The sequence below is a fragment of the Globicephala melas genome, chromosome 7, assembly GCF_963455315.2.
Source record: "Globicephala melas chromosome 7, mGloMel1.2, whole genome shotgun sequence".
Lineage (NCBI taxonomy): Eukaryota > Metazoa > Chordata > Mammalia > Artiodactyla > Delphinidae > Globicephala > Globicephala melas.
This window is the reverse complement of record NC_083320.1, coordinates 93,232,343-93,259,476: the sequence shown is the minus strand read 5'-3', so window position 1 is coordinate 93,259,476 and position 27,134 is coordinate 93,232,343. Positions and strand designations below refer to the sequence as shown.

The window sequence follows — 27,134 nt, the reverse complement described above, 5'->3', positions numbered from 1 at the left end:
CAATGTATTATATAACATGAAAGAAAACAAAATAGGAGTCAAATCCTGACAACCCTTATTTGTATTTAAGTGGTATTAGGTGTATCACTTAAAGCCTCCGGGTTTCCATTTACTCACTTGCAAAGTAAAGGAGTTTTACTGTATCATCTATTGAAGCCTCTGTGTACTCTAAAATTCCATGATTCTGTGTGTCTGTCTTACGTGAGTCATTTCTAGTTCAGAAAGGTGGAACATTGGAGAACTGGTGTGCAGTAGCTTAGTGACATACTGTCAAAACTGGAGCCATACAAGCAAAGATCTCAAAAGATCTGGTTACTTGCCAGCTGCAGTAATATGGATTTGTTATCTTAACCCTTTATCATAAAATTTACAGCTTGAATACTATGAAGTATACTACATATAAGAAGCTTGGTATACTATAAAGAAACTTTTCCTGCAGGTAGTAATTGTAGCAAAGATTTTAGGTTTATGAGGCCTGGCTGTTTTCTATGCAGCTGCTTTCATTCTTATGACTCTTTTGAAAAGTTTGCAGCTTCACCATATATGTTGAATATTTTGCAATAATTGGCCTTGTTCCTGAGCTGTTGGATTCGGGGCCGTAGCACTGTCTGAGAGGTTTACATTTCTCACAGTGAACCGGTCTCTTTTTCAGCTGCTTCCTGGCTTCTTTTTACTCAGGTTTCCACTGCCCTTTTTTTTTTTTCTTTCTTTTTAATGCTGTATTAAAGTATATTAACATTTGCTTATATTTTCCATTAATTGTAATGCCTTTTAATCATGCATCATACTCAGAAATAGGGATTTGAATTTAAGTGACAACCTTGGCTTAATATATTTATCTTTTAAAAATTCATGAAAGCTATTGCTTTAATTTCTTTTCCAAAGCAGATTTGAATGGCAGATTAATTTTGATTGGAGCTTTTCTTAAAAGTCTAATGTCTTAAGCATGCCAGACTCATTAGCGAAAGTCAAATACATCTCTTTCCCTGTTGCTAAATAACTTTTTAGGAATATTATTATGCATGCCATTAAATGGACCTAAGACATGTAAACGCATTTGAAGCTATTTGAAGGGATATAATTTAATTTTTTTCCAAACTGTGATATTGTATGCATGTGGGAAGCAAAATGACTTCATAGAACTAAATATCATTTTAGTTTTGCAACCTCTGTTAAATTCAAGGATTATCAATGCATTTATACCTTTAATCTTAGCTTTCCAACCAGCAGACTACAGTAGGGTCCTGATGAACCACAACCACAGGAGGAACATTTCAGTTTAAATAGTCTGTAAGGTGCACAGAATACTGGCAGCATTGCAGGGCACAAATTTAAAAGTAACCAGGGTGTAAAAGGCAAGCAAGGAAGAAAGGGCCCTATTGGATAAGTGGAGGAGGGGTGATATTGATAAGAGATTTACTTATGTCAAATAGGGACTCTATCTACACAGTCAATTTCTTTACTGACAAATTTTGACTTGAGTAATAGGAATTTTGTATTTATATTGCTGGGTAGTAGCGCTGACTATCCTTGTTTTTTCATTGTTTCTGTAAACATTTCTTAGCACTGCCTGACCAGCTCAGACTTAAACATTGTATATTACCTACAAATCCACCTATTTCCCTTTTCCCTTCTCCATTAACCTGCCGCCACTGGAGCCAAATGTATCTGGTAAGTACCCACAGATTTCCTTGAGTCGTATGCCCTCTTCCACAGGACTGTCATTTAAATAGCTGTGAGCTATAACCTCTGTGTGGCTGTTTTTATTAGATTTGTTTTTATGTTTGTATTTATGTTTACTTCAGGCACAGAAGTAGGAGAGCAGAGGGTGATAGAGGAGAAGAATAGCAAAGATGTGCTGGCAGCTGTGTGTTCTTCCACATTCACCTAACAGACTATCCTTAGTTGAACTTGCCTGCTCACTAGAATAGTGCCGCAAACATAAGACAAACCAGATTACAAACTTGAGATTTTGGTGATTTGGAAACAGTTCTCACAAACTGTCTTGTAGATACCTAGTTACAATTAAATTTAAAGTTGGCAAAATGGCTCATCCAAAAAAGGAAGAATCTACCCTGACAGTGCTTCTGCTGTACAAATTCAATCTTGAAAAAATTTAATAATACTGTTAAATGAAATAACCTTAGATTTATTAAATGGCTGTTCTGACTAAGCACTTCTTCAGTTTCTTTTATTATCTTTCTAATTATGTCTAATCCGTATTATTAAGAATGCTTTCCTTTAACACAAATGCTATTTGAGATCACCTGTATAAAATAAAACTAGCCTGTTAAAGCCGGTGCAATACTTTTCTGCTGAGCACTGTGTTTCCTTCTTGCTCTCTTCTCTGTTGAAGTGAAAGAGAGTTAAAAATAGAATATTCTTTGGAGCCCTCCGGGGAAGAGCCTGAGCCATCAATTTATATTGTCCTAGTTCTCTCAGCTTGCAAAATTGATTGTGGTTTCCTCTGAAAGTGCTGGAAGAAACGGGATAATATTGCAACAGTGCAGTCCTTTAACAAAGGAGAATGTCAGTGTTAAATAATACCTTATATTGAGATCTGGGTGTTTATATTCTGTTGTTTGGTATCACTTAATATAGGCATTGCTTGCTTTACAAAATAGATGCTATCCCACAATACTCACAAATTTCTATAAAAGATATTCTGTTTTCCTCTTACACCCAGGTTAAATCCAGATATATCACAGGAAGGATTTTTTTTTTTAATTATGATGTACTGAAACACACTTTATTGAGGAAAGAATAGTTTAGGTAGTAGCCAAGTTGGGGATGTATTGAGCGTCGGAATACTGGAAATACTCTTCTTGTAGCACTTTTCAAACATAGTGGTACTTTTCATTCTCTAGGAATCTACTTTACCCTTCCTAATCTTCAACCTTCTCCCTCTTTTCCAGATCATTGGATTTTTTTCTCATACTTGGCAGTCTTCAAACTATACTTTTGAAACTATCAGAGCTATGTCCCTCCCTTCCTTTGGTCTGAATACTTAGATAATGAACCTGAAGCACAGTGCCACTTCTCTAATAAGTGCCACTGTAACAGTTGATGCTCTGCAGCGTGAATGTTTAAACACAGGTTTAAAGCAACTTGAACAGTTCTTTAAGATGTAAATATTATTAAGCAAGTGTGCATAAAGTGAGGCATGTCTGTAATTACATGGTCCTTTATGTTGCTAATAAACTATTAATGATTTTGTCTTGCATAAACAATAGTAAGGGGCTTATCTTTAATTGGATTAGTAGAATGATGTTGTGCACTTCTTGTCTTTTTTAGCTTTCCAAGTGAATATTTCTAGTTTTGCTTGTGATTATAGTAACTTTAATAACCAACATAGATCCCATGGTGTTATGTCATTCAAAAAAAGTCCAGTAATCTTTTTGCAGCATTTAATATCATGTTCTTTAGAGAGTATACTCTAAAATTGTATACTTTGTAACTAGTTACTGGACTGTTGTTTGTCGTTAAGTATTGGAATGAGTGATCAAACATCACGACTTCTTGAAAAACAGTTCAGGTACTTGTCCTAATGCCAGTAGAATTTCCTTCCTGGGATACCAGCCATACAATGTATCAAATGTTAAATGATGCTTTTTTTTTTTTTTTTTTAAGTTAGATTCCTCAGCCCCTGACAGCTTCCTGTTCAGTGTGGTTCAAACCTCAAACCCTGTGGGTTTTCCTGCCTGGAATGTAAAAATGAATGTAAAGCTTATTCAGTATGTAGAAAAGAGCCACTGCTTCACAAGAACTTGAAGGGCTCACCCCTGTTACAGGACATGCCCCTTTATATACACAGTGTCCAGGTTAAAGCTGGCATTGCCCCATTGGTAAAAGCTCACTTCTTGGCAAAGCAGTTCAACTTGATGGAGAGGAGAGCCACATTTATGAAAATTCTGCTGGAGAAATCTTCTGTATACTCATCCGGAATATGGCAGGAGAGTATACGTTTTGAGTAAAGGCAGCCTTTGAGGTAAAATAGCAAAGCTAAAACCCAAAGAGGAACATTGGAGATTGACATGGAAATGCTCAGGCTGAGTGAGAGACCCAGACCAGGGAACATGGAACCTGAAATATGTCACCATTTGAGCGTCTTCTTCCCCTTCCCAGTTGTTTTATATACATGTGAAATCTTATTATAATGAGACAAAGAAATGTAACCTTGAAATAAAGAGGTCACAAACCATGCATCTGGGGAGTAGTGGAAACCCTGTGACACCTGGTCTTGTTTTCAGCCCGGAAGTTTGTATAGCTCCAGTCTGGACTAACTGCTCAACCACCTTTCACTCTGATTCTGTTTTAGGTAACAACACTTAATACTCACAAATAATCTTCAAATGAAAAAAAAAAAAACTTTCCTGGTTGATTGACTATTTACAATAATTCTTTGTTTTCCTGTAATTAAATTTCTGTTAAGACTTAGACTCTGTTTAACTTCTGTTAAACTACAGTAAAAGTCTTCATTAACCAAAATTCTCAGAAAATGGAAGGAGGTCAGGTGTTTAAGTGTTCTGCTTATTTGAGCAGTATTACTGTAGTACTCTTTCTACTTCAGCATTTTTCCCTGAGAAAAGTAAAGTTTACAATCAGACTACTACGTGCAAATCCCAGCTACAGCACTTAACAGCTAGTAACCTTGGACAAAATGTGAACCTCTCTGTGCTTTTGTGGTTTTTTTTCATCTGAAAAATGGAGATAGTAAGACTTCATGAGATTGGGAGCACTAAAAGAGTTAGCATATGAAAGTTTTTAGAACAGTACCTAAAACCTAGTGAATGTCATGTAAATGTTAGCTCCTATTATTGCCTTGTCCTGCTATCGAAGAAATGATAATTATGTAGTATTCTGAATGAAAATGCTTAGGGATTTGGGCTAAATTTGTGTTTGGGCTGGGTTGCAGAATGGAAACCAGAAGCTGCCATAATTTGTCCTAAAATACTTGGTCTTTTTGTCTTGTAATCTTCTTGACACATACCTTCCTCCTAAAAGGCAGTAGAGAGTTCAGATCAGCTGAGTTTTTTTCTCATCCTTTTATTGTTAACTTGAGATCTAAATATGTTCTAAGAAAATTTACTTAAATGCTTCCTTCCTATAGCTTTGTACAAGCCCTATTGATTAGCTATGGAAACATTGCATGGAGAAAGGTTTTGAAACAGAATGTGTCATATGGTCCATTTCTATAAACAATGTAAGTGGGTATGTATGTTGCTATCTATGCAGGGAAAATAAGGCTAACCATATATACAAGATGTAAATAGTGATTATCTACAAGTGACTGTTATGCAAAAATGGTTTTTTCCACCCTGACTTTTCCCCTTTTTTGTATTTTCCAAATTTTCTTCCATGAAAACCTATTTTATAATCAAATAAAGCTTTTTCAAAGGTGTTTTTAATGTCCCTTTTTCCCCAGCCAGTGTTCAAATTAAACCTTCATTTCAAGCTTTACATATTAGATATGAACTAAAACAGTTCTTTTCTTCCTTATCAAGTAAACACTTTGAGGTTAATTACATGAAAATTACTGTGATTCGGCTGCTGTGCTTTTTTTTTTTTTTTTCCTTTGGTACGTGGGCCTCTCACTGTTGTGGCCTCTCCCGTTGCGTTGCGGAGCATAGGCTCCGGACGCGCAGGTTCAGCGGCCATGACTCACGGGCCCAAGCCGCTCCGCGGCACGTGGGATCTTCCCGGACCGGGGCACGAACCCGTGTCCCCTGCATCGGCAGGCGGACTCCCAACCACTGCGCCACCAGGGAAGCCCCATGCTATGCATTTTTTAAGGAGAGGCATAATGAGTGATCCATGATTCTAGACTGAGGTGATTTGTATTCATGGGATTAAGTTTCATTTTAATGAAAAGGCAAATATGTTTAACCTTATTATATAAACATGTTATCTTAAAACTTAAGTACTGCTTTTGCTATCAAAAGCCATTCACTAAACGTGGACAGTGAGAAACTGGCCATTCATTCTCAGTCAGCCTGGTTTTGTGTAGAAGCGTGTATTATTTTGATTCCATTCTCTTAAGAATATGTTCTTCCTCGCTGTTTATTTAGTAAGTATAAATATTAAGTGCCCACTTTTTTGGCTTATTTGCTTGATGACTGATATGGATATTTTGGGGGTTTTTTCCTTTAACGGGGTGGGTAGGGTGTTACAAGCTTCTAACCCTGCCCTTAAAAAGCACACCATTTCTATTTGGGGGGTTTTTTAAACGTGTACACAAGCCATGAGAGAACAGTTAACAAGAACAATTTTATATTACCTGTCGAGTTTTAAGAAATATGGAATAGGGCTTCCCTGGTGGCGCAGTGGTTGAGAGTCCGCCTGCCGATGCAGGGAACATGGGTTCGTGCCCTGGTCCGGGAAGATCCCACGTGCCGCGGAGTGGCTGGGCCCGTGAGCCATGGCCGCTGAGCTTGCGCGTCCGGAGCCTGTGTTCCGCAACGGGAGAGACCACAACAGTGAGAGGCCTGCGTACCCCCCAAAAAAAAAAGAAAGAAAAAAAAAAGAAAAATATGGAATGAGGCAATGAACAAAATTATGAGAAGATTAATAAGAGAGCTTCTTAGGAAGGTATTTTCTTTTAATGTGTTTGACATTCTTATTTTTATTAGCTCCACTGTTATTTAAAAACATGTTCCCAGTTTATTTGTGCTACTTCTGAATGAAGTACTAATATTAGTTATTTTTTCTACTTTCACAATCTTTAAAATCTGGAACCTCTTAGTAGTTCTCACTGCTTTTCTACTTGTAAAATCTCTGGTTCTCCACCAATATTCTGCCTTCATCTTCCACTTTTCTTCCCTGTTCCTCAAATATGTTTTTTACTTTGCCCAGACCTTTTCTTTAAGTCCAGGCTCATATGTTACTTCCTTTGTGAATACCAGCCAGGATTAACTTCTCCCTCTTAATTTCATAATGCCCTGTTTATTCTGCTCTTCTGTTATGGTGTCATGGCTAAGAATGCCTAATTTCAAAGATAGGGATCGTGTTTCACTCACCTTTTATCACCCTCCAGGCACATCTTGAGCTCACAGCATCTTTACATAACCGTCTATGACAAATGAGGTGCTAGAGTCAGATGTTTTAGATTTTATGTTATGTTGCACATTTTCAAAATGTGATGTTTGTGTGGAGATATATATATATATACATTCGTAGGAATGGATATTAGTGGAGTTAAGTTTGCATTAAAGAATCTAAAATACCATTGGAAATTTATCGGTGTAAATTCCATGATGTAGTGTCCAGGTGATGCTGCATTAGACCACTGTGTCATGAAATCTATAGCTATGTATTGAAGTTTTCTGTGTCAGATTTCTTTTCATAAGAGGGAGTTGCAGGCAGGAGGCAAACAAGGTGAACCTCCAAATACTGGCAATGAATAAAATACAAAAATAGTTTGAAAAACACTTGAGTTTCTTAGGGGGACGTGACTATTTAAGTCAAGGTATTTAAGTCACATTATGTTACAGTGAATTCTGCTAGGTGGTCACATTTTTCTTTTTAATTTTAGTGGACTGTAATTCGGACAAGACCATTGTAAGAAGTTACTTTCCCAGTCTATAAAGAGCTGAGCCCAAATTCTGACCCTGCAATAGATGTATGTGTGGATGAGAGGTGGTGTTTCCAACACAAAAAAGGGTCTTCACATCCCATTTCCATTCCTGCCCTTTCTTTTCCTAGGGGTGGAAATGTGTCAGTGTACGTTTCGATGATATTTGGACTTGAGTATGAATTTGAAATACTTGTTATTTGGTAAACTGAAAATAGGGTTGGTTGTTAATTATTAGGCTAAGGAGCAAGAAAGAAGCTTCTTGGGCTTCCCTGGTGGCACAGTGGTTGAGAGTCCACCTGCCGATGCAGGGAACACGGGTTCATGCCCCACTCCGGGAAGATCCCACATGCCGCGGAGCGGCTGGGCCTGTGAGCCATGGCCGCTGAGCCTGCGTGTCCAGAGCCTGTGCTCCGCAACGGGAGAGGCCACAACAGTGAGAGGCCCGCGTACCGGAAAGAAAAAAGAAAGAAAGAAAGAAGCTTCTTTACCACCAGATTTGAGGACTATAGGAATTTCACAGGGAGAAATGTTTCAGAAACAGCATGTTAACAATCACTTTATTACACATAAGGACCATAATATACAGTTTTGGGGAAAGCTAGATTGGCGAGAACTCATTTGAAACATGGCAATAAAGCACTGTTGCCATAGAAATAGCATCATTTTATAAAACCCTTCACTATTAAAGTATTCACTATAACTGGATTTGTACTTGATTTTTACTTTGTTGTTAATATGTTGCTTAGTTACTGGATATGTTTTGTATTCATATCTTTAGAGAAGGTTGATGTTAGAATTTATTCAATTATTTAGCCATTGAGTGGAATCATTGAGGCTTCCAGGCAACTGCAGTGAGTGATACCCTTGTCTACAATCAATACCTGAGATGGGATCTTTGCCATTCCTGTTGCTTTAGGAATTAATAAGGATGGAGATGAAATCTTGATATTTATAAGGTAGCAGAATAGATTTATGGTGCTATCAGAGAAATCATTTCGCTGACCTTTAGTTGTGGAAGTTTGTATAGGCAATGCCATGGTTTGGTTTATCTTTGTAGAAGCTTTTTAGATACCCTGATTAGAAGGTCAGTTATTTATTTTTATCTGGTTTCTTTTAAAAAAAACAAAAAAAGGATTTGTGGTAGTTTTAGTAATTTACATAAGTCTTGAGCTAACTGGTTTACTTAAAGGAATCCTCTTAGGGTCAGGAGACACATATTGTACAATTCATATTCACTACTCAAAGCTTATCATTGTGGATTCTTGTTTAAATAACTGATAAATTCACTTAATAAAAGTATGTTTATACTCTTAACTTACTAGTTAAATTACCAACAGTGCCTTCAGTTTAGGAAGAACTGTCCCTTAGGTTTTTGATTTGTGAACTTTGGGCAGATTGCTTAACCCCTCTAATGATCTGTTCCTCTGTTAAGTGACCTTAATAATATAAGGAAATAACCTTAAAAATTGCTAGGTAACTCAATTTTTCCTTGTGCCCTTGACACATTCCTAATATAAGGATTCGTATCTTAGTGTGGTTTTTCAAACATACAACTATTCTATAAAAGTGGTTCCCCCCCTGCCATTATTTTCAGTCTCCAGAAGGACTAGTTCTACTACTACCAACTCAAAACTCTCCATTTTTTAACAAGAGGCCCTGCATTTTGCTTTTGCACTGTGTCCCACAAATTATGTAGCCAGTCCTGGCCCACAGAAACTATTTTTAATAACAGACTGTACTATACACTAACTAGTAATTGTGTATATAAACCAACTCTGTGGCCCTATAAATTTCCTCAACTGCAAAGGAAATCTTTGTACCCAAATTTTATTTGAGTGTTATTTTGGGAGGGCGGAGAGGGTAGCTGACTTGGGTTACCTACATAGTAAACCTTTTAAATATTAGCTCTCATAACAGAAGATTTTTGAGACTTGCTGTTTAAACAAAACTCTGTCATCTTAGAACACAAAGTACTTGCTTAAAATACAAAAACATACTGCTAGTGAAATAAATTAAATTCAAAGCAGGATTTAACTCACTGTGCCATTACAGGTTATCAAGTTATGCCCAACCAGCAGCAAAACTACCAGGGGATAGTTGGAGTTCAGCAACCCCAGAGTCAGAGCCTAGTTGGTGGCCAGCCGAACAGCATTGGAAATCAGATTCAAGGAGTGGTCATCCCCTATCCTTCAGTGCCATCATATCAGGTACGTGGTCGCTCTTACCTGCATTGGGTAGAGGGGATTTTGAATAACTAAAATGTGTAGCTACATTCTTCTCCTTTTAATATGGGGAAAATGCTTCTGTAATACATAACTTTATAGTCTTAAAAGAGTTTTATTAGTCATTGCAGCTTTGTTCTGTCCTCACTTATTGCATCATTCATTCACTTCATTAACTTAGAAAAAAATATCTGAACCATATTAATTTTGAGAAGTAGATTTTTCTGGCATTGTCTGTGTTTCCAGCTATTCAGTACATAAGTATCAATATATGAGCAAGTGTCTTATTCTATTCTTCAGCTCCTTAGAAAATCTCTTGAGGAGAATGGAATGGGAGGGAAAAATAAAGGTAGAGGTAGGTATATGAAATACAGTACAGATTATAAGTCAGTATTTATAGAATAGAGAAGGATGTGCAATTTCCCATGCCGGAACTGAGCTTTTTCCCCCTCACTAAATCAAAAAAAGGAAGAGTATGTCATGTATTGAAAATGTCATGGATTTTAATTTATAGTTCTAAAGTAGAAATACCTACTGTTTCATGAATAAGTCAGATTTCTTTAGCCCATCTATGGCACATTTCCAGAAATTTATTTTACCTTCCTTTACCTTTCCGGAATAACCTGCGAGTGAGTTTGTTTTATTAGCCTCATGGTTTCCCATAACTGACTCGAATGTTAAGAAATCCAAAGGCCGTTGTCATTCATCTCAACAAGGTAAAAATAATCTAGCTGGGAAGATAAATGTACATCTAAACACAGGTCAACAAATTGATGATACTATACAGACCACTAACTGAAGGAATTGTGGAATATGGCCGTGAATAGGTTAGGGACTTAATACAGAAGTCTTCTAGAAAGGTATAAACCTTTAATCAGCTCTTAAAAGAAAATTATGGGCATAAATTAGTTAAGGCATTCTGAGGATGGGGAAGGATATGAGCAAAGGAGGTAGCATATTCTTGTAATTCCAGAAAATGAAAATTGTAATTAAAATGTAAAATGTGGAATTGTTGAAGACTTCTGAGCACTAAGAATATGTCTACTTTTGAAGCCCCTTGATAATAGAAAGCAACTAAGGAAAAAAGAAGATACATCCTGAAACTAGATTTTATATCTTTCTTTTCTCTCAAATCCTCCATGTTTTTTACTCCAGTCCACCCTGCTTAAGCCGAGGCCCATGAGACTGCCCATCCCCTGCTTCTTCTGTAGCTAGATATTAGACAGGATCACTACCAAACCAGGAGCTCTCCCTTCTCAAGGACCCTGGTCATGCTACCTAATCTAGTCTGCTGAGCATCTGTTAGATGCCCAGGCACTGTGTAAATAAGATCTCCCTTGAAATATAAGTTTAGGGACTTCCCTGGTGGTCCAGTGAGTAAGACTCTGTGCACCCAGTGCTGGGGGCCCGGGTTCAATCCATGGTCGGGGAACTAGATCCCGCATGCATGCTGCAACTAAGAGTCCGCATGCCGCAACTAAAGATCCTGCGTGCCAAAACTAAGACCTGGTGCAGACTAGACTAAATAAATAAATAAACAAACAAATAAATAAAAGAAAGATTAGTTTAACACTGGAAAATTAACTGGTGGATTAACTATAAAAAAAAGAAATATAAGTTTAAAATAAATTACATCCTTGTTAGTGTAGTTTTTAAAAATGGAGCTAGATACTGAAAGTGTTTCAGAGCTAAGACAATTATTATCATTTCTATAGCACACTTTTTTAAAAGTTATAAATTATTTTCTCATGGTATTTCATGTAATCCTTCCACTGGGTGAATGACTGTGAGATGTATTGCTCTGATAAGCAGTGAATGACAGGCTGCTTCATGCTTCCTACTACATTTGGTTAGATAAGCTAGGTGGTAATAAACTGTCATCTAAAAAATAAGCCCGAAGGAACTCCCTAGCAGTCCAGTGGTTAGGACTCGTCGCTTTCACTGCCAAGGGCCTGGGTTCAACCCCTGGTCGGAGAACTAAGATCCTGCAAGTCGTGCATCACGGCTGAAAAAATAAAAATAAAATTTTAAATTAACAAATAAATAATAAACCTGAAAAGTCATCTACTCAGTAGAGTATATTCTGCGGCTGTACATTCTCAAGTACGGTTTCCTCTCTTTTGGTACTTCAGTTTTTTCTTTACCACTAGTTACAAATTTATTCTGTAGCTTAAATCATCTAGATTGAGTTGCCATTTTTCCTAGATCTTGCGTATACACTAACTTAGATAGAATCAGAAATAATCTTAGGATGTTACACTGCCTCAGTAGACAAAAAGACTGAAATATATTTTGTCATAAAAAATTGGATAAATCAAACCAACAACTTTATGTTTGCTGCTGAGCCAAATTGAAAGTAGTTTAAGAGATTACTGTGTATTTTGAAAGGACTAGTTACTAGTTTAGAAACATGTTATATAGGCAAGACTTAGAAGTTAATCATCAACTTATAAATCACAGAGCCCAGGTATAGAGAATGATGAAGCGGTTAAAGAACTAAGGCTCTGGAGCCAGTGGGCATGGGTTCAGACCCCGACTTTTCTCCTTACTAGCTATACGACCTTGGGCAAGTTATTAACCTCAATTTTTAACCCCTTCTATAAAACAAGGATGATAAAAGTAACTTCTTAGGGTTGTTAGGAAGACTTGATGTAATAATATACATAAAGTTCTTGGAACAGAACCTGAACATGGTAGTAAGTACTCGGTAATGTTAACTTTGATTGTCATCACTGTTACTACTGTTGCTGACATCATCATCAGAAGCTTTTACACAGGCTTTATTTACCAAAATCATTGTAATGCAACTAATGTGGTGCACTTGTAAATTACAAAACCGTTATGCCATTGTGGTTTCTGTTTTAGAAACTGGAAACTAGAGAAATGAATCCATTATGTTCATGTGTTTTTTTGCGTTTTTTTTTTAAAATTTATTTATTTTTGGCCACGTTGGGTCTTCATTGCTGTGCGTGGGCTTTCTGTAGTTGCGGCGAGCGGGAGCTACTCTTGGTTGTGTTGCGCGGGCTTCTCATGGCAGTGTCTTATATTGTTACAGAGCATGGGCTCGAGGCCTGTGGACTTCAGTAGTTGTGGCGTGAGGGCTCAGTAGTTGTGGCTCGCGGGCTTAGTTGCTCCACAGCATGTGGGATCTTCCCAGACCAGGGATCAAACCCGTGTCCCCTGCATTGGCAGGCGGATTCTTAACCACTGCACCACCAGGGAAGTCCTGATTATGTTCTTGTGGTTTCTATGTAGATGAATGTGGAAAACAGAGAATTGAAAGATCCACTGTTCATCAGATGCCTGCTGTGCCAGATCCTGTAAATGGAGATTATAATGGAGATGATACCCCTCCTGAGGTGGAGGTGGCATCCTGTTTTTGCAGATAATGAACTCTGGGGCCTCAGAATCTGAGTTAAGTCGTTTGCCCAGTGTCACATATATAGTAAAATTGATGGAGTCAGTATCACATCTAGATATCTTAAGCTTCAGAGCTCACACTTTCTGATCCAGTGTATCTCACTAGTACCCCATCTGAGTTTTACTTCGCTCTACCTGAGGTAAATTGCATTACTCTTTCCATGTGAAAGGGTCATCCTTATTTGGAAACTGTTTCTTTTTTAAAATAACTTCTGGGACTTCCCTGGTGGCACATTGGTTCAGAATCCACCTGCCAATGCAGGGGACATGGCTTCGATCCCTGGTCTGGGAAGATCCCACATGCCGCGGAGCAACTAAGCCCGTGCACCGCAACTGCTGAGCCTGTGCTGTAGAGCCCATGAGCCACAACTACTGAACCCGCCTGCCACAACTACTGAAGCCTGCACACCACAACGAAGAGTAACCCTGGCTCCCTGCAACTAAAGAAAGCCTGTGTGCAGCAGCAAAGACCCAACGCAGCCAAAAATTAAATAAATAAATTTTTAAAATAAAAATAATAAGATAACTTCTACTTTGGGATGTGAGTCATAACTCCTAGCCTACTGTACTATTGATAAATGCTAGCCAAAAACAATAACCAGCTAAAAGGAACATTGAAATAAAGTGGTAATGCTGTAACTAACTTATCAGAACAGCCTATTGGCAGTTTTACCTTATTCCTAACTGCTCACACTTGAAAGTTTATGGAGGCTGGAGACATTAACATTTGCAAGGTTTTAAAGAACGTTTTTGCCTTTAAATTGCCTTTCAAATTTTAGGTTTCACTGCCTCAAGGTTCTCAAGGAATTGCCCATCAGACTTATCAACAGCCTGTTATGTTCCCTAATCAGTCTAATCAAGGATCTATGCCTACAGCAGGAATGCCAGTTTACTATAGCATCATTCCACCTGGCCAACAAAATAATTTAAGGTGAGTATGAATAAAAAGCCTAATCTTATAGCTCCTCATTGTTTATCAGGATTGTGGTCTGTTGCTAATTTTAAAGTTGCCTAAGGGGCATTACCTGAGATCATTCTCTAATCTAGAATAGAAAAACTACAATACAATCTATTTATCTAGCATTTTTTTTAACAAAATCAGTATGAGCAGGGCATTCCATATGTAAACCAATGGAGAATCAAATTTTCTCTCATGTGCCTGAAAGTAGTAGGCCAGTCTCTTTTTACTCACCTAAGTGGAATCAATAGTTGGCCATAGATCTTAGAGTTAAGAGCGTTTATGTGTTAATATTTAAGGTTTTTGTAAGAGTCTGGGGAGAATGTATTTCCTGTATATAACTTCAAGAGCAAAATATCTTGCTGGAATCTTTCAGGCTCTGGGGAGCTCCTTTTTCATCAGTAAGAGGAGGGAGGCATATGAGAAGCAAATGATAGTAGGTCTATATTAAAGCAAGTCGTGAAGTATTCTATTAGCCACTTAACTTAAAAGAACAGAAACTTCTCTGATAAGCCTAATGTGTTAAAAAAAAAATAGTCTTCCTTTGAGTTGGGTACTTTTAGTCTGCTGTTCAGAGTGGATTACAGTCTTTCATTTATTCTCATGACATTTCTGTAAGGTTGCCAGAGTAGCCTTGGTGCTCTTTTTAATAAGGAGTCTGAAGGTAGAATTGCTGATAAGAGGTTGTCACCCAGTTATGGTTACAGATGGTATTTAGAGGTGAAGAAGGGGTTGCAGTACTTGCTTCATTGAATCTGTTTGGGAAAATGGGGACTTGACTCTCATTTTATTTGCTGTCATAAACACACATACATACACACCTGAGGAACTCACATATTTCCTCCTGTCTGTGGATACCACAAACTGAAAAGGCCCAGGCTTTTTAAACAAGTTGGTTGAAATCTCACAGGCAACTTTGGAGTTTTATACAATGATGAGCCCCAGCTCTTTTGTGGTAGAGCTGCTGCACAGTGAAAATTTAAAAAAAAATTTTGGGGGGCCTCACTGTGCAGCACGCAGGATCTTAGTTCCCAGACCAGGGATTGAACCTGCGTCCCCTGCAATGGAAGCACGGAGTCTTAACCACTGGACTGCTAGGGAAGTCCTGAAAATAGAAATTTATACTGTGTTAAAATTTCCCATTATTTTTTAAAGCCTTCCAGGTGATTCTTCTGGCAATAAGAGTTGAGACTCACTGACCTATGCTAACCAGCCCTTTTTTTCATCTGTACACTTCAGCTATGCACAAGTCTCCATAACCCAGTAATATTTTACACATTTGCAAGAAAGTCATAATATCTGTCATTGTAAAATTTCATCCAAGACCCAGTGTCCTAAGGTAAAACTGTGTCGATTACTCCATACCAGCAATTATAATAAATCTCAGTTTGTTCACAGGGGGAAAGTATATCTTAAACTCTAAGCTATAGGGTCCTGATCCAAACACTCATGTTTATACTAAAACATTACCAGATTATAAGATTTCTGTAAGAACACTAAGGGAGGCTTTGTTCTGAAAAATGTCTTCCTTAGCTTGAGTTGCTTAGCAATCCATTTTCTTGTGGCGGCTCCTTATGCAGAAAAGTGGAATTTGAATTATCTTTACTTTCAGCTCAACCAATCAGTTATCACTGAGGCAATTTTGTGTTTGGATTGGATTGTGTTGTTATGTGTACTATGAGCATTTAGCATAGCCTGATACAAATCATGTGTCTTGTCACCTTCAGCAAGCCATGTACCGGTCAGAGAAACTAGTTTTACAACAAATCATGGTATTTCTGTCTATGATGTAGAGAAAAATCTAATTTCATTCCTACAGTCTGCAAAAATGGGCAGGCTAGTTGGATAATATTTTCAAAATGCTCCCATTTGGGGTTTTTTTGTATTACCATTTATTTTCCCATTTTTATCTTGAAACTCAAAAGGAGAATATACTTTTGTCTTTGATCTGCAATCTCAAAGGGCTAGCGTACAGAGAGGGGAACTTGAAGAGACTGTAACCTTTATTTTTCAGAACTCTAAAAAAAAGGTTTCATAGAATCTTTATGAAATAATGAAAAAGAAATCCTACTTTTAAGTCTTTTTCCCTTTTCCATCTGCATAGTCTGTTTTTCCTCATTTTGTAAACTAGTATCCCTCTAGTGTCCCCTTTGTCCTACTTCTGGAACTGTTTTGGATTCCTTTAATTTCTCCTAAACTTCTAGTTTTGCATTTTGGTTTTTTGTTTGCCTCAGCCATCCTTTGAAATAATTGTCAATAACAGAGTCTCAATCTGAACCACATGTTTTAGTGAACTTTTACTTCTGTTGTTATTAAAAGGGAATTTGTTAACACTTAGCCTAGAGAAATAAAATGTAATGAGAAAGTTACTTCTGGTGCTAAAACACTGCCTTTTCAGAATGTTTATTTTCTCTTCATTGATATAACAGCTTTTATTTATCAGCAAAATTAATTAGTAAATTAAGTTATATGGACAAAAATAATGTTAAATAGGAAGGGAAGAGGATGCTTATAGCTACTCCATTTCTTGTAAACTCACCAAAAATGAGTGATAATAGTAATTTTTTAATATAAATTTATTTATTTATTTTTGGCTGCATTGGGTCTTTCTTGCTGCCCGTGGGCTTTCTCCAGTTGCAGTGAGCAGGGGCTACTCTTTGTTGAGGTGCACAAGCTTCTCATTGCGGTGGCTTCTCTTGTCGTGGAGCATGGGCTCTAGGCGCACGGGCTTCAGTAGTTGTGGCATGCGGGCTCAGTAGTTGTGGCTCACGGGCTCCGGAACGCAGGCTCAGTAGTTGTGGCGCACGGGCTTAGTTGCTCCATGGCATGTGTGATCTTCCCGGACGAGGGCTCAAACCCTTGTCCCCTGCATTGGCAGGTGGATTCTTAACCACTGCACCACCAGGGAAGTCTCTATTTTATTTTATTTTTTTGGAAGTCTCTATTTTAGATTAATAATTTTTAAGTAGATATCTTTAAAGAATAAGGAGGAGAGGTGTTATTTCATGCAAAAATCTTTTCATTTTTCAGTCTCTCTCAGTGAGTTTCTATTGGGCAAAGTAATTCTCCTGCATCTACATTTTGTCCGTTAAAAGAGTGTTCTCTCTATTTAACTTGTTTGGGTCTTCCTGATTATACGTACAATACAGAGTCATTGTAGAACATTTGAAAATATAAAATTTTCAAAATGTAAAAAAGGGTGAAAAAGCAAATCAGCTACAATCTCACCACTCAGAGATAATCACTGTTAAATTTTGGTGTCTTCATTCAAGTTATTTTTCAGTGTACACATAATATGTGAAATTTGTTAGGAATCATATATTCTAAACATTATATTTTCTATATTTTTAATTACATTGTTCATAAGCTCTGGTTTCAAAATTGAACCAGGGACTTCCCTGGTGGCGCAGTAGTTAAGAATCCACCTGCCAAGACGGGACACAGGTTCAATCTCTGGTCCGGGAAGATCCCACATGCCGCGGAGCATCTGAGCCCATGCGCCACAACTACTGAGCCTGTGCTCTGGAGCCCATGAGCCACAACTACTGAGACCGCATGCCACAACTACTGAAGCCTGCGTGCCTAGAGCCCGTGCTCCGCAACAAGAGAAGCCCGTGCACCGCAACGAAGAGTAGCCCCGCTCACCACAACTAGAGAAAGCCCACATGCAGCAACGAAGACCCAATGCAGCCAAAAATAAGTAAATAAATAATTTGTGATGAATAAATAAATAAATAAGCCAGCCCCACAATGTGGCCAAAATAACAAATAAAGAACTCTAAGAAGGAAATTACAAGTTTTGCAGTTCATGAAGTCTTACAGATAAAAGGTCAAGAAGAGTATTTATTCAAAAATAGGTAGTACTTTTTTGAAAGACAGAAGGCAAAGAACTTATGTAAGGAGAAATTCAGTTAGTTTTTTTTTTAAACATAAGGAAAAAGGAGTACACCTCTTAATCTTCCCACCCACTTTTGAATTATTCGTTAGATTTTTACAGCTTTCTTCCTCAAGTAAATTTTAAGCTTTTCCAAATTGTTTCTCAAAATCCATCCTGACTTTCTTCACAGCCCAAGAATTTGAATGGCTTGCCATTTTATTTGTTATTTCTTCAGGCCATAGGTAACCTAGATAACAAGCGATCCCCTGAGATACTCCAAGTTTAGGAAGCAGAAAAGGTTTGTGTTGGAAGTGCCCCTTTGGCATATTCTATTTATTTTATTTTGTGAATAATTTCTATTCCTTGAGAGTGTGTTTTATACTGCTGTGTAAAACAACTCTTGTGTTTCACACTCCTGTGTAAAACAACTCCTGTGTTTTACTTATCAGTGTTGGGGACAATATCAGACATGTTGATGAAAGGATCTTAAAAACCTACATCCTCTTGATTTCCATTTCCAGCCATGATAGAGTAGTAGAAACCAAATTTATCCTCCTACCATAACTTTAAAACTAGAGACAAATACATGAAACAACAGTTTTCATTAGGCAGTGAGGGACAGTAAACCCTGAGAGAGGGAAAACAAACAAGTGAGTCTTCCGATTGCTCCAGCTTGCTGCCTGGGGAGAGTGTCCTAGCCACATCTCAGGGAGGAGGAACCCAAGCAAGACCCTCTGTCTAAGTTAAGGAGATGGAATTAGGAGTCCCAGGAAGCCAAGGTGGCTTAGAGTTTGCAGGGCAGCATACTGAAGAGAAGAGGGTTACAAAGAGGTTGCTCTGGAGATCTAAGTGGAACCCTTTTGAGTCTTAGTTGATTTCTGACTGGTGCATTTATGTGCAAAAACTCCCCAAGGCAGGGAAAAGAACCATTCAAAAGGAACAGGCAAAACAATCCCTGAAGCTCACACAAGGACAGGAAGAGTTTAAATTCCTACCAGCCAGTATGTCAAAACCTCATAACACATGAGGCATTGAGTAGAGGACTTAAAAGAATACTGTCTCAGTAGTGGAGGACAATTAGCCTTAGATTAAAAGCTGCTCTGGTCCTGCCTTAAACAAGCAGGACCCAAGAGGATTAAATTGTCTCCAGATAACTGTGGCTCAGAACAAAGCTCAGAAATATTATTTAAAAATACAAGGGGGACTTCCCTGCTGGCGCAGTGGTTAAGAATCCGCTTGCGGGCTTCCCTGGTGGCGCAGTGGTTGAGAGTCCGCCTTCCGATGCACAGGACACAGGTTCGTGCCCCGTTCTGGGAGGATCCCACATGCCGCGGAGCGGCTGGGCCCGTGAGCCATGGCCGCTGAGCCTACGCGTCCAGAGCCTGTGCTCCGCAACGGGAGAGGCCACAGCAAGGAGAGGCCCGTGTACCGCAAAAAAAAAAAAAAAAAAAAAAAAAATCCGCCTACCAATGCAGGGAACGCAGGTCCAGTCCCTGGTCCTGGAAGATACCATGCCACAGAGCAACTAAGCCCGTGCCCCACAGCTACTGAGCCTGTGCTCTAGAGTCCACGAGCCACAACTACTGAGCCCGCACACCACGACTACTGAAGCCTGCGCACCTAGAGCCTGTGCTCTGCAATAAGAGAAGCCACCGCAGTGAGAAGCCCATGCACTGCAACAAAGAGTAGCCCACGCTCGCCGCAACTAGAGAAAGCCTGCGCACAGCAATGAAGACCCAACACGGCCAAAACAAACAAACAAAAAAACAAGGATATCCAACAGTCAACAAGGTTAAATTCATAATGCCTGGCATCCAATCAAAAATCAGGAAGTATGCAAGGAAGTGAGAAACTAATAAGGCCAATAATGAGGAAAAATCAGTCAATTGAAACTGACTGAAACAATGCCAGTATAAAATTCAGACAGAGGAAGAAGAACTAGGAAATAATGAACAGAGCATCAGTGCTTTTCAGGGGGCCTAATGCATGTGCAATTGGCATCCTCCAAAGAGAGGAAAAGGGCGGACAAAAAACTATTTGAATAGTAATGGCTGAAATGTTTCAAAATTTATGAAAATCATAAACCTGCATATCCAAAAAGTTCAACAAACTCAGGCAAAAGAAATATGGAGGAAACTTTTCAAAACGTTATAAAGGGAAAATTGTAAAAGTAGCCAGAGAAAAAAAGACACGTTACATATAGAGGAACAAAGATAAGACTTCGATAGACTTCTTGTTAGAAACAATACAAGCCAGAAGACAGTGGTACAACATCTGTATTTGGGGTTATGAGAGAAAAAACAGAATTCTATACCAGTAGAAATATTTTTCAGAAACAAATATGAAATAAAGACTATTTCAAACATGCAAAAACTGAAACAATTAATCACCAGCTTACCTGCACTGCAAGGAATGTTAAAGGAAGTCTTTCAGACAGTAAGAAAATTATACCAGTTGGAAACTGGCTACACAACAGAATAAAAATGAAAAGTCAAACAATATACTGACTGGGAAATCAAATATCTGAAAAAGTACTTCTGTAGAGAGGATATGAAGAATTCTCAAACCTCAGTAATTTAAAAAAAAAACACCTTCAGAAACAATTTGTTTAAAAAGTTAAACCTACGTGTGGAGCACTGCTATACAATAGTTAGAGGTACATGGTGAGGAAAGTTGTGGAAACTTAGTGATGTCCTTTTCTTAATCCAAATGGAGGTTACATAGTTCTTCATCTTATAATTCTTTAAAATGTATAATATATTTCTGGGTACTCTTGTTGTATATATATTTCAAACCCCTAAATAGGTAATAAAATCATTAACTATGGGGGAAGACTTTAAGAGATAAGGGGCAAGAGAATGGGAGGAGAGGAACTGGAGACACTAAATAGAGGCAACTTTTGAGAATTGCATCCCTAAAGGGAGCATTGAATTTCAGTAGTATATGGGAGGGGAAAATGAGGTTAAGAGAGAGTGTCCTGTTCTTAATTGAAAAAAGAAGTGTTTGCATGCTAAAATGAAAGACACCAGAAAGAGGTGTGTTGCTATAGGAGAGAGGGGGTAGAGTTGTAAGGTCCTCAAGGCGGATGAGAGTAAACACTCAAATGGAAAGTCGGTTAGCCATAAATAAAATGCAGAGGATTTGCGTATGGTAAATGGAGGAAAAGCAGAGTGCATGGGCTCAGATACTAGTATGTAGATAGGTGTGGTGAAGAGTTTATGAAAATACTTTTCTGACTGCTTTATTTTTCTCACTGATTTAGGATTCAAGATATGAAGTGCGTTATCAAAGAGTAGATGAATGTTTTAAAGGTTGTTTTGATATAAAGATTCAGCACAGTTACATTAAGATAGATTTCAAAAAGAAAGCATCAAGATGTGGGGAAATGTGACAGATGTCTGATAAAAGCTTATAAACATTTGTATCACTTCTGTATGTTCTAGAATGATAATATTAATGATAATTATTTGTGGAGTTCTAGAATGAACTCCACAAATAATTCATGGAAATAAGTACTTCACCCATTTGACAAGAACTAATAATAAATTATCACATGAGAAAATGTTCACTCTCCCCAACAATCTTAAGAAATGAGAACTAAGGCAACCTTAACCAAAAAAGGAGGACAAAACAGTTAACACTAAGCAGAGAGACAAACATTGCTGGGTGCTAGGTATATGAAAACTGATTCTATAAATCAGTCTGATGATATTTAACAAAACATGAAACTGCTGTACTTTTTTATTCTGTAATTCTACCTCTAAAAGGTTTACCACAAATATAATCCACCCCCAAAATTAAAATTGCTCCAAAAACAAGTTGTAAAAAATGTTGTTATTCATAGGAAAATCCAACAAAAATGATCCAAGAGAAATATGGAGTAACCTTTGAATAGTTTACTTTCATTTTTAATTTTAATTTTTTCTGCTAGGCTGATTAAATTTGGTTTAAATTCTGGTGAAATTTGCTCAGGTTGTCACAGATGGTGAATCAGTCATTGGGACTATTGAGATTCAGAGTGCTTGTTTTTTGTTACCCGCTTCAGTCTCTTTAATTCATTATTAAAGAATTAAACGTGTGATACCCAGACTACTATAGTCCCCAAATGGATTATATCGATTACTTACAGCATCTTCAGGGAACACAGCACATGTCTACTAAGCAATGTTATTAAGTTCAGGAAGTTTGTTTGACTATCACTGGCAGTAAGACGTCAGATGGTTTAAAAAGGCAGAAAACCAAAGCACACCTTGCCAAATATTCATCAGTTTTCAATGACATCATCTTTAGTAGTCACTAAAAACTGTAGCACATGTGAGACTTGCTTTTCAAGTGAACTAATTATTGCTTAAGAAGAATACACTGGGTCCTATTCTCCCATCAAAAATAATAATAATTTGAAATAACAGTCATTATATTTGCAAAACCATAAAGAGAAGAGATGAATGATAGCAATGACATTTTTATGTAGGGTTTTGAATACTATTACTTTTCCTAAATCATCAACCATTTTGTGGGTGACTTCATATAATATGACTTCTTTGTGTGTACCTTTTACATATGCACCGTTTTTGTCCGTTCTACTATTTCCTTATTTATCTTTTTTGTAAACAGCATTATTGAGGTAAAATTCATATACCATACAATTCACCCACTTAAGTGTACTGCTTAATAGTTTTTCGTATATTCACAGATGTGCAGCAACCATCACCACAGTCAATTTTAGAACATTTTTCTCTCCGGAAAAACAAACAAAAACCCTGAAGTAGGGCTTCCCTGGTGGCGCGGTGGTTAAGAGTCCACGTGCCAATGTAGGGGACACGGGTTTGAGCCCTGGTCCGGGGAGATCCCACATGCCGTGGAGCAACTAAGCCCACGCGCCACAACTACTGAGCCTGCGCTCTAGAGCCCATGCTCCGCAACAAGAGAAGCCACCACAACGAGAAGCCTGCGCACCACAACGAAGAGTAGCCCCCACTTGCCACAGCTAGAGAAAGCCCGCACGCAGCAACGAACACCCAACACAGCCAAGGATAAAATAAATAAATTTATAAAGAAAAAACAAAACCCTGAAGTAGAAGCAAACCAAGTGTCCATCAGCAGATAAATGGATAAATTAAATGTGGTGTACACATACAGTGGAATATTATTCAGTGTTTAAAAGGAAGGAAATTCTGTCACATGCTACAGCATGGATGAATCTTGAAGACATTATACTGTGTGAAGTAAGCCAGTCAGAAAAGGACCAATACTGTATAATTCTACTTATTTGAGTTACCTAGAGTCATCAAATGAATAGAATCAGAAAGTAGAATGGTGGTTGCCAGGGGCTGAGGAAAGGAGGAATGGGGAGTTGCCATTTAATGGGTTCATTTTCAGTTATGCAAGATGAAGAGTTCTGGAGATGGATGGTGGTAATGATTGTGAAACGATGTGACTGTGTTTAATGGCAGTGAGCTATATGCTTAAAACGATTAAGTTGATAAATTGTATGCTATGTGTATTTCATCACAGTTTTAAAAATTTTAATGTGAATATACTGATGAAGGGGGAAAAAAAGGAAACTCCGTACTCTTTAGCTATCACCCTCCAACTCCCTCCACCACCACCATCATCTCCTAGCCACTAATCTACTTTCGGTCTCTGTAGAGTTCCCTGATACGGACATTTCATATCAATGGAATTATGTGTAGTCATTTGTGACTGGCTGCTTTCACTCAGCGTAATGTTTTTAAGGTTCATCCATGTTGTAGCATATTACCAGTAGGTTACTCCTTTTTATAGCTGAATAATACTCCATGGTAGGGATATATCACATTGTGTTTATCCATTTGTCGGTTGATGGACATTTGGGTTGTTTCCACCTTTGACTACTGCTGTAAACGTTAGTTTGTACATTTTTGTGTAGACATCTGTTTTCATTTCTCTTAGGTATATACTTGGGAGTGGAATCACTGGGTCATGTGGTAACTGTATGTTTAATCATTTGAGGATGATGTTTTCCAAAGCAGCTGCAACGTTTTACATTTCCATAAGCAGTGCATGAGTGATCTAATTTCTCCACATGCTTCTTTCTTAATATAAATTATTTATTTTGTTTATTTTTGGTTGCGTTGGGTCTTTGTTGCTGCACGCGGGCTTTCTCTAGTTGCAGCAAGCGAGGGCTACTCTTCATTGCGGTGCACGTGCTTCTCATTGCAGTGGCTTCTCTTGTTGCAGAGCACGGGCTCTAGGTGTGCAGGCTTCAGTAGTTGTGGTGTGCGGGCTCAGTAGTTGTGGCGCTCGGGTTCTAAAATGCAGGCTCATTAGTTGTGGTGCGTGGGCTTAGTTACTCCGCGGCATGTGGGATCTTCCCTGGGCCAGGGGTCAAACCCGTGTCCCCTGCATTGGCAGGTGGATTCTTAACCACTGTGCCACCAGGGAAGTCCTCTGTACATCCTTTAATACTTGTTAATTATCTGACTTTTTTATTATAACCATTCTAGTAGGTGTGAAGTAATATCTCGTGATTTTGATTTTGATTTTCCTGATGACTAATAATACTGAATGTCTTTTCATGTGCTTTTTAAGCCATTTGTATATTTTCCTTGGAGAAATGTATATTCAGATCCTTTGCTCAATTTAATTGGGTTGTGTGTCTTTTTATTGTTGAATTGTAAGAGTTTTTCATATATTCTGGTACAGGTCCTTTAACAGATATATAATTTGTAAATATTTTCTCTCCTTCTGTGGGTTGTCTTTTCGCTTTCTTGATGCAGTCCTTTCAAGTACAAAAGTTTTTCACTTTGATGAAGTCCATTTAATCTTTTTTTCTTTTGTTGCTCATGCTTTTGGTATCATATCAAAGAATTTATTACCAGGTCTGTGATCACCAAGATTTATGTCTATATCTTCTAAGAATTTTATAGTTTTAGGTCTGACATTTAAATCTTTTTTTTGGGGGGGGGCGGTGGTGGTTTGCGGTACACGGCCCTCTCACCGCTGTGGCCTCTCCCGTTGCAGAGCACAGGCTCCGGATGCGCAGGCTCAGCAGCTATGGCTCACGGGCCCAGCTGCTCCGTGGCACGTGGCATCCTCCCGGACCGGGGCACGAACCCATGTCCCCTGCATCGGCAGGCGGACTCCCAACCACTGCGCCACCAGGGAAGCCCCTAGGTCTGACATTTAAATCTTTGATCCATTTTTAGTTAATTTTTTATATGGTATGAGACAAGCATCCAACTTCATTGTTTTGCACATAACTATTTAGTTTTCCCAGTGCTATTTGTTGAAAAGACTGTTCTTTCCCCATTGAATGGTCTTGGTACCCTTATTGAAAATCAGATGATCATAGATGTCTGGGTTTATTTCTGGACTGTCAGTGCTCTTCTACTAATCTGTTTATCCTGTGCCAGTGCCACACTGTATTGATGAAGTTTTGAAATCAGGATGTGTGAGTCCTCCAGTTTGGTTCTCTTATCAAGATTGTTTTGGCTATTCTGGGTTCCTTGCAGTTCCATATGAATTTTGTAATCAGTTTATCCATTTCCACAAAGAAGTCAACTGGGATTCTGATGGAGATTGTGTCAGATCTGTAGATTAATTTGGAGAATTGGCATCTTAACTATGTTAATTCTTCCATTCCATGAACATGGGATGTTTTTCAATTATTTAGATCTTTAATTTCTTTCAACAATGCTTCTGTAGTTTTTAGAGTTGATTTTTCACTTGTTTTATTAAACTTATTCCTAAGTGTTTTATTCTTCATGATGATACTATGAATGGAATTGTTTTAATTTCATTTTGATTGTTCATTGGAAGTGTATAGAGATGCAGATTATTTTTTGTGTACTGATCCTGTGTCCTACAACTTTGTTGAACTCATTTACTAGTTATAATACTTCTTAAATAGATTTCTTGGGATTTTCCATATTCATCTGTGAAGAAATTGTTTTATTTCTTCCTTTTCAATTTGGGTACCTTTTATTTCATTTTCTTGCCTTATTGCTCTGGTTGGAACGCTTAGTACACTGTTCCATACAAGTAGTGAGAGCTGACATCCTTGTCTCCTTCGTGACTAGACAGCATTCAGTCTTCCACCTTAATAAAGATGTTAGTTGTGGATTTTTCATAGGTACTCTGTATCATGTTGAGAAAATATAATGTATTACATTAATTGGTTTTCAGATATTAAATGACCCTGGCATTCCTGGGATAAATCACACTTGGTCAGATTTTAGCATTTATATTCATAAGAGATATTGGTCTGTGGTCTTGTGGTGCCTTTGTCTGGTTTTAGTATTAGGGTAATATAGAATGAGTTGGGAAGTGTTCTTTTCTATGTTTTTTGGAAGAGTTTATGAAGAATTATTGTTAATTTTTCTTTAAATGTAAATTAGAATTCAGTGGTGAAACCTTCTATGCAGGGGCTTGTGTGTGTGTGTGTAAGTTGTTTTATGATTACTACTTCAATCTCTTCACTTGTTATAGATCCATTCTGATTATCTGTTTCTACTTGAGTTCGTTTTGGCAGTTGGTATATTTCTGGGAATTTGATCTATTTTCTTGGTATACAATTTTGCATACTATTTTATTATCCTTTTTATTTCTGTAGTCTAATAATCTCCCCTCTTCATTTCTGACTCTGGTAATTTGAGTTTTCTCTCTTTTTTTCTTGGTCAATTTAACAAAAAGTTGTCAATTTTGTTGATCTTTTCAGTGAACCAGCTTTTGGGTTTTACTGATTTTCATCTTGTTTTTCTGTTCTCTATTTTGTTTATTCCCATTGTAATCTTTCTTATTTACTTCCTTTGGCTTGCTTTTGGTTTGGTGATCTGTCCCCCAGCCCTCCGCCCAATGTCTTAAGATGGAAGTGTAGGTTATTGATCTGAGGTCTTTCTTCTTTTTTATTATTGGCATTTACAGCTATAAGTTTCCCTCTAAGCACTGCTTTAGTGGCATTCCATAAGATTTGGCATGTTGTATCTTCATCTTCGTTCATCCCAAAGTATTTTCTGGTTTCTATTTTGATTTCTTCTTTGACCTATTGGTAACATAGTATTGTGGTGTTTAATTTCTACTTACTTGTGTGTGTCCCAAGTTTTT

At 37.9% G+C, this 27,134-nt stretch overlaps 1 protein-coding gene across 8 annotated transcripts in view; it reads left to right on the top strand.

Moving 5' to 3' along the window:
• Positions 1 to 27,134, top strand: part of R3HDM1 (R3H domain containing 1) — a 118,931-nt gene that overhangs the window by 62,401 nt on the left and 29,396 nt on the right. For all 8 annotated transcript variants that reach the window (XM_060302498.2, XM_060302496.2, XM_060302493.2 and 5 more), the window contains 2 exons: positions 9,626 to 9,780; positions 13,995 to 14,146. In XM_060302498.2, the coding sequence (XP_060158481.1) occupies positions 9,626 to 9,780; positions 13,995 to 14,146 (307 nt within the window). The remainder of the gene's footprint in view (positions 1 to 9,625; positions 9,781 to 13,994; positions 14,147 to 27,134) is intronic.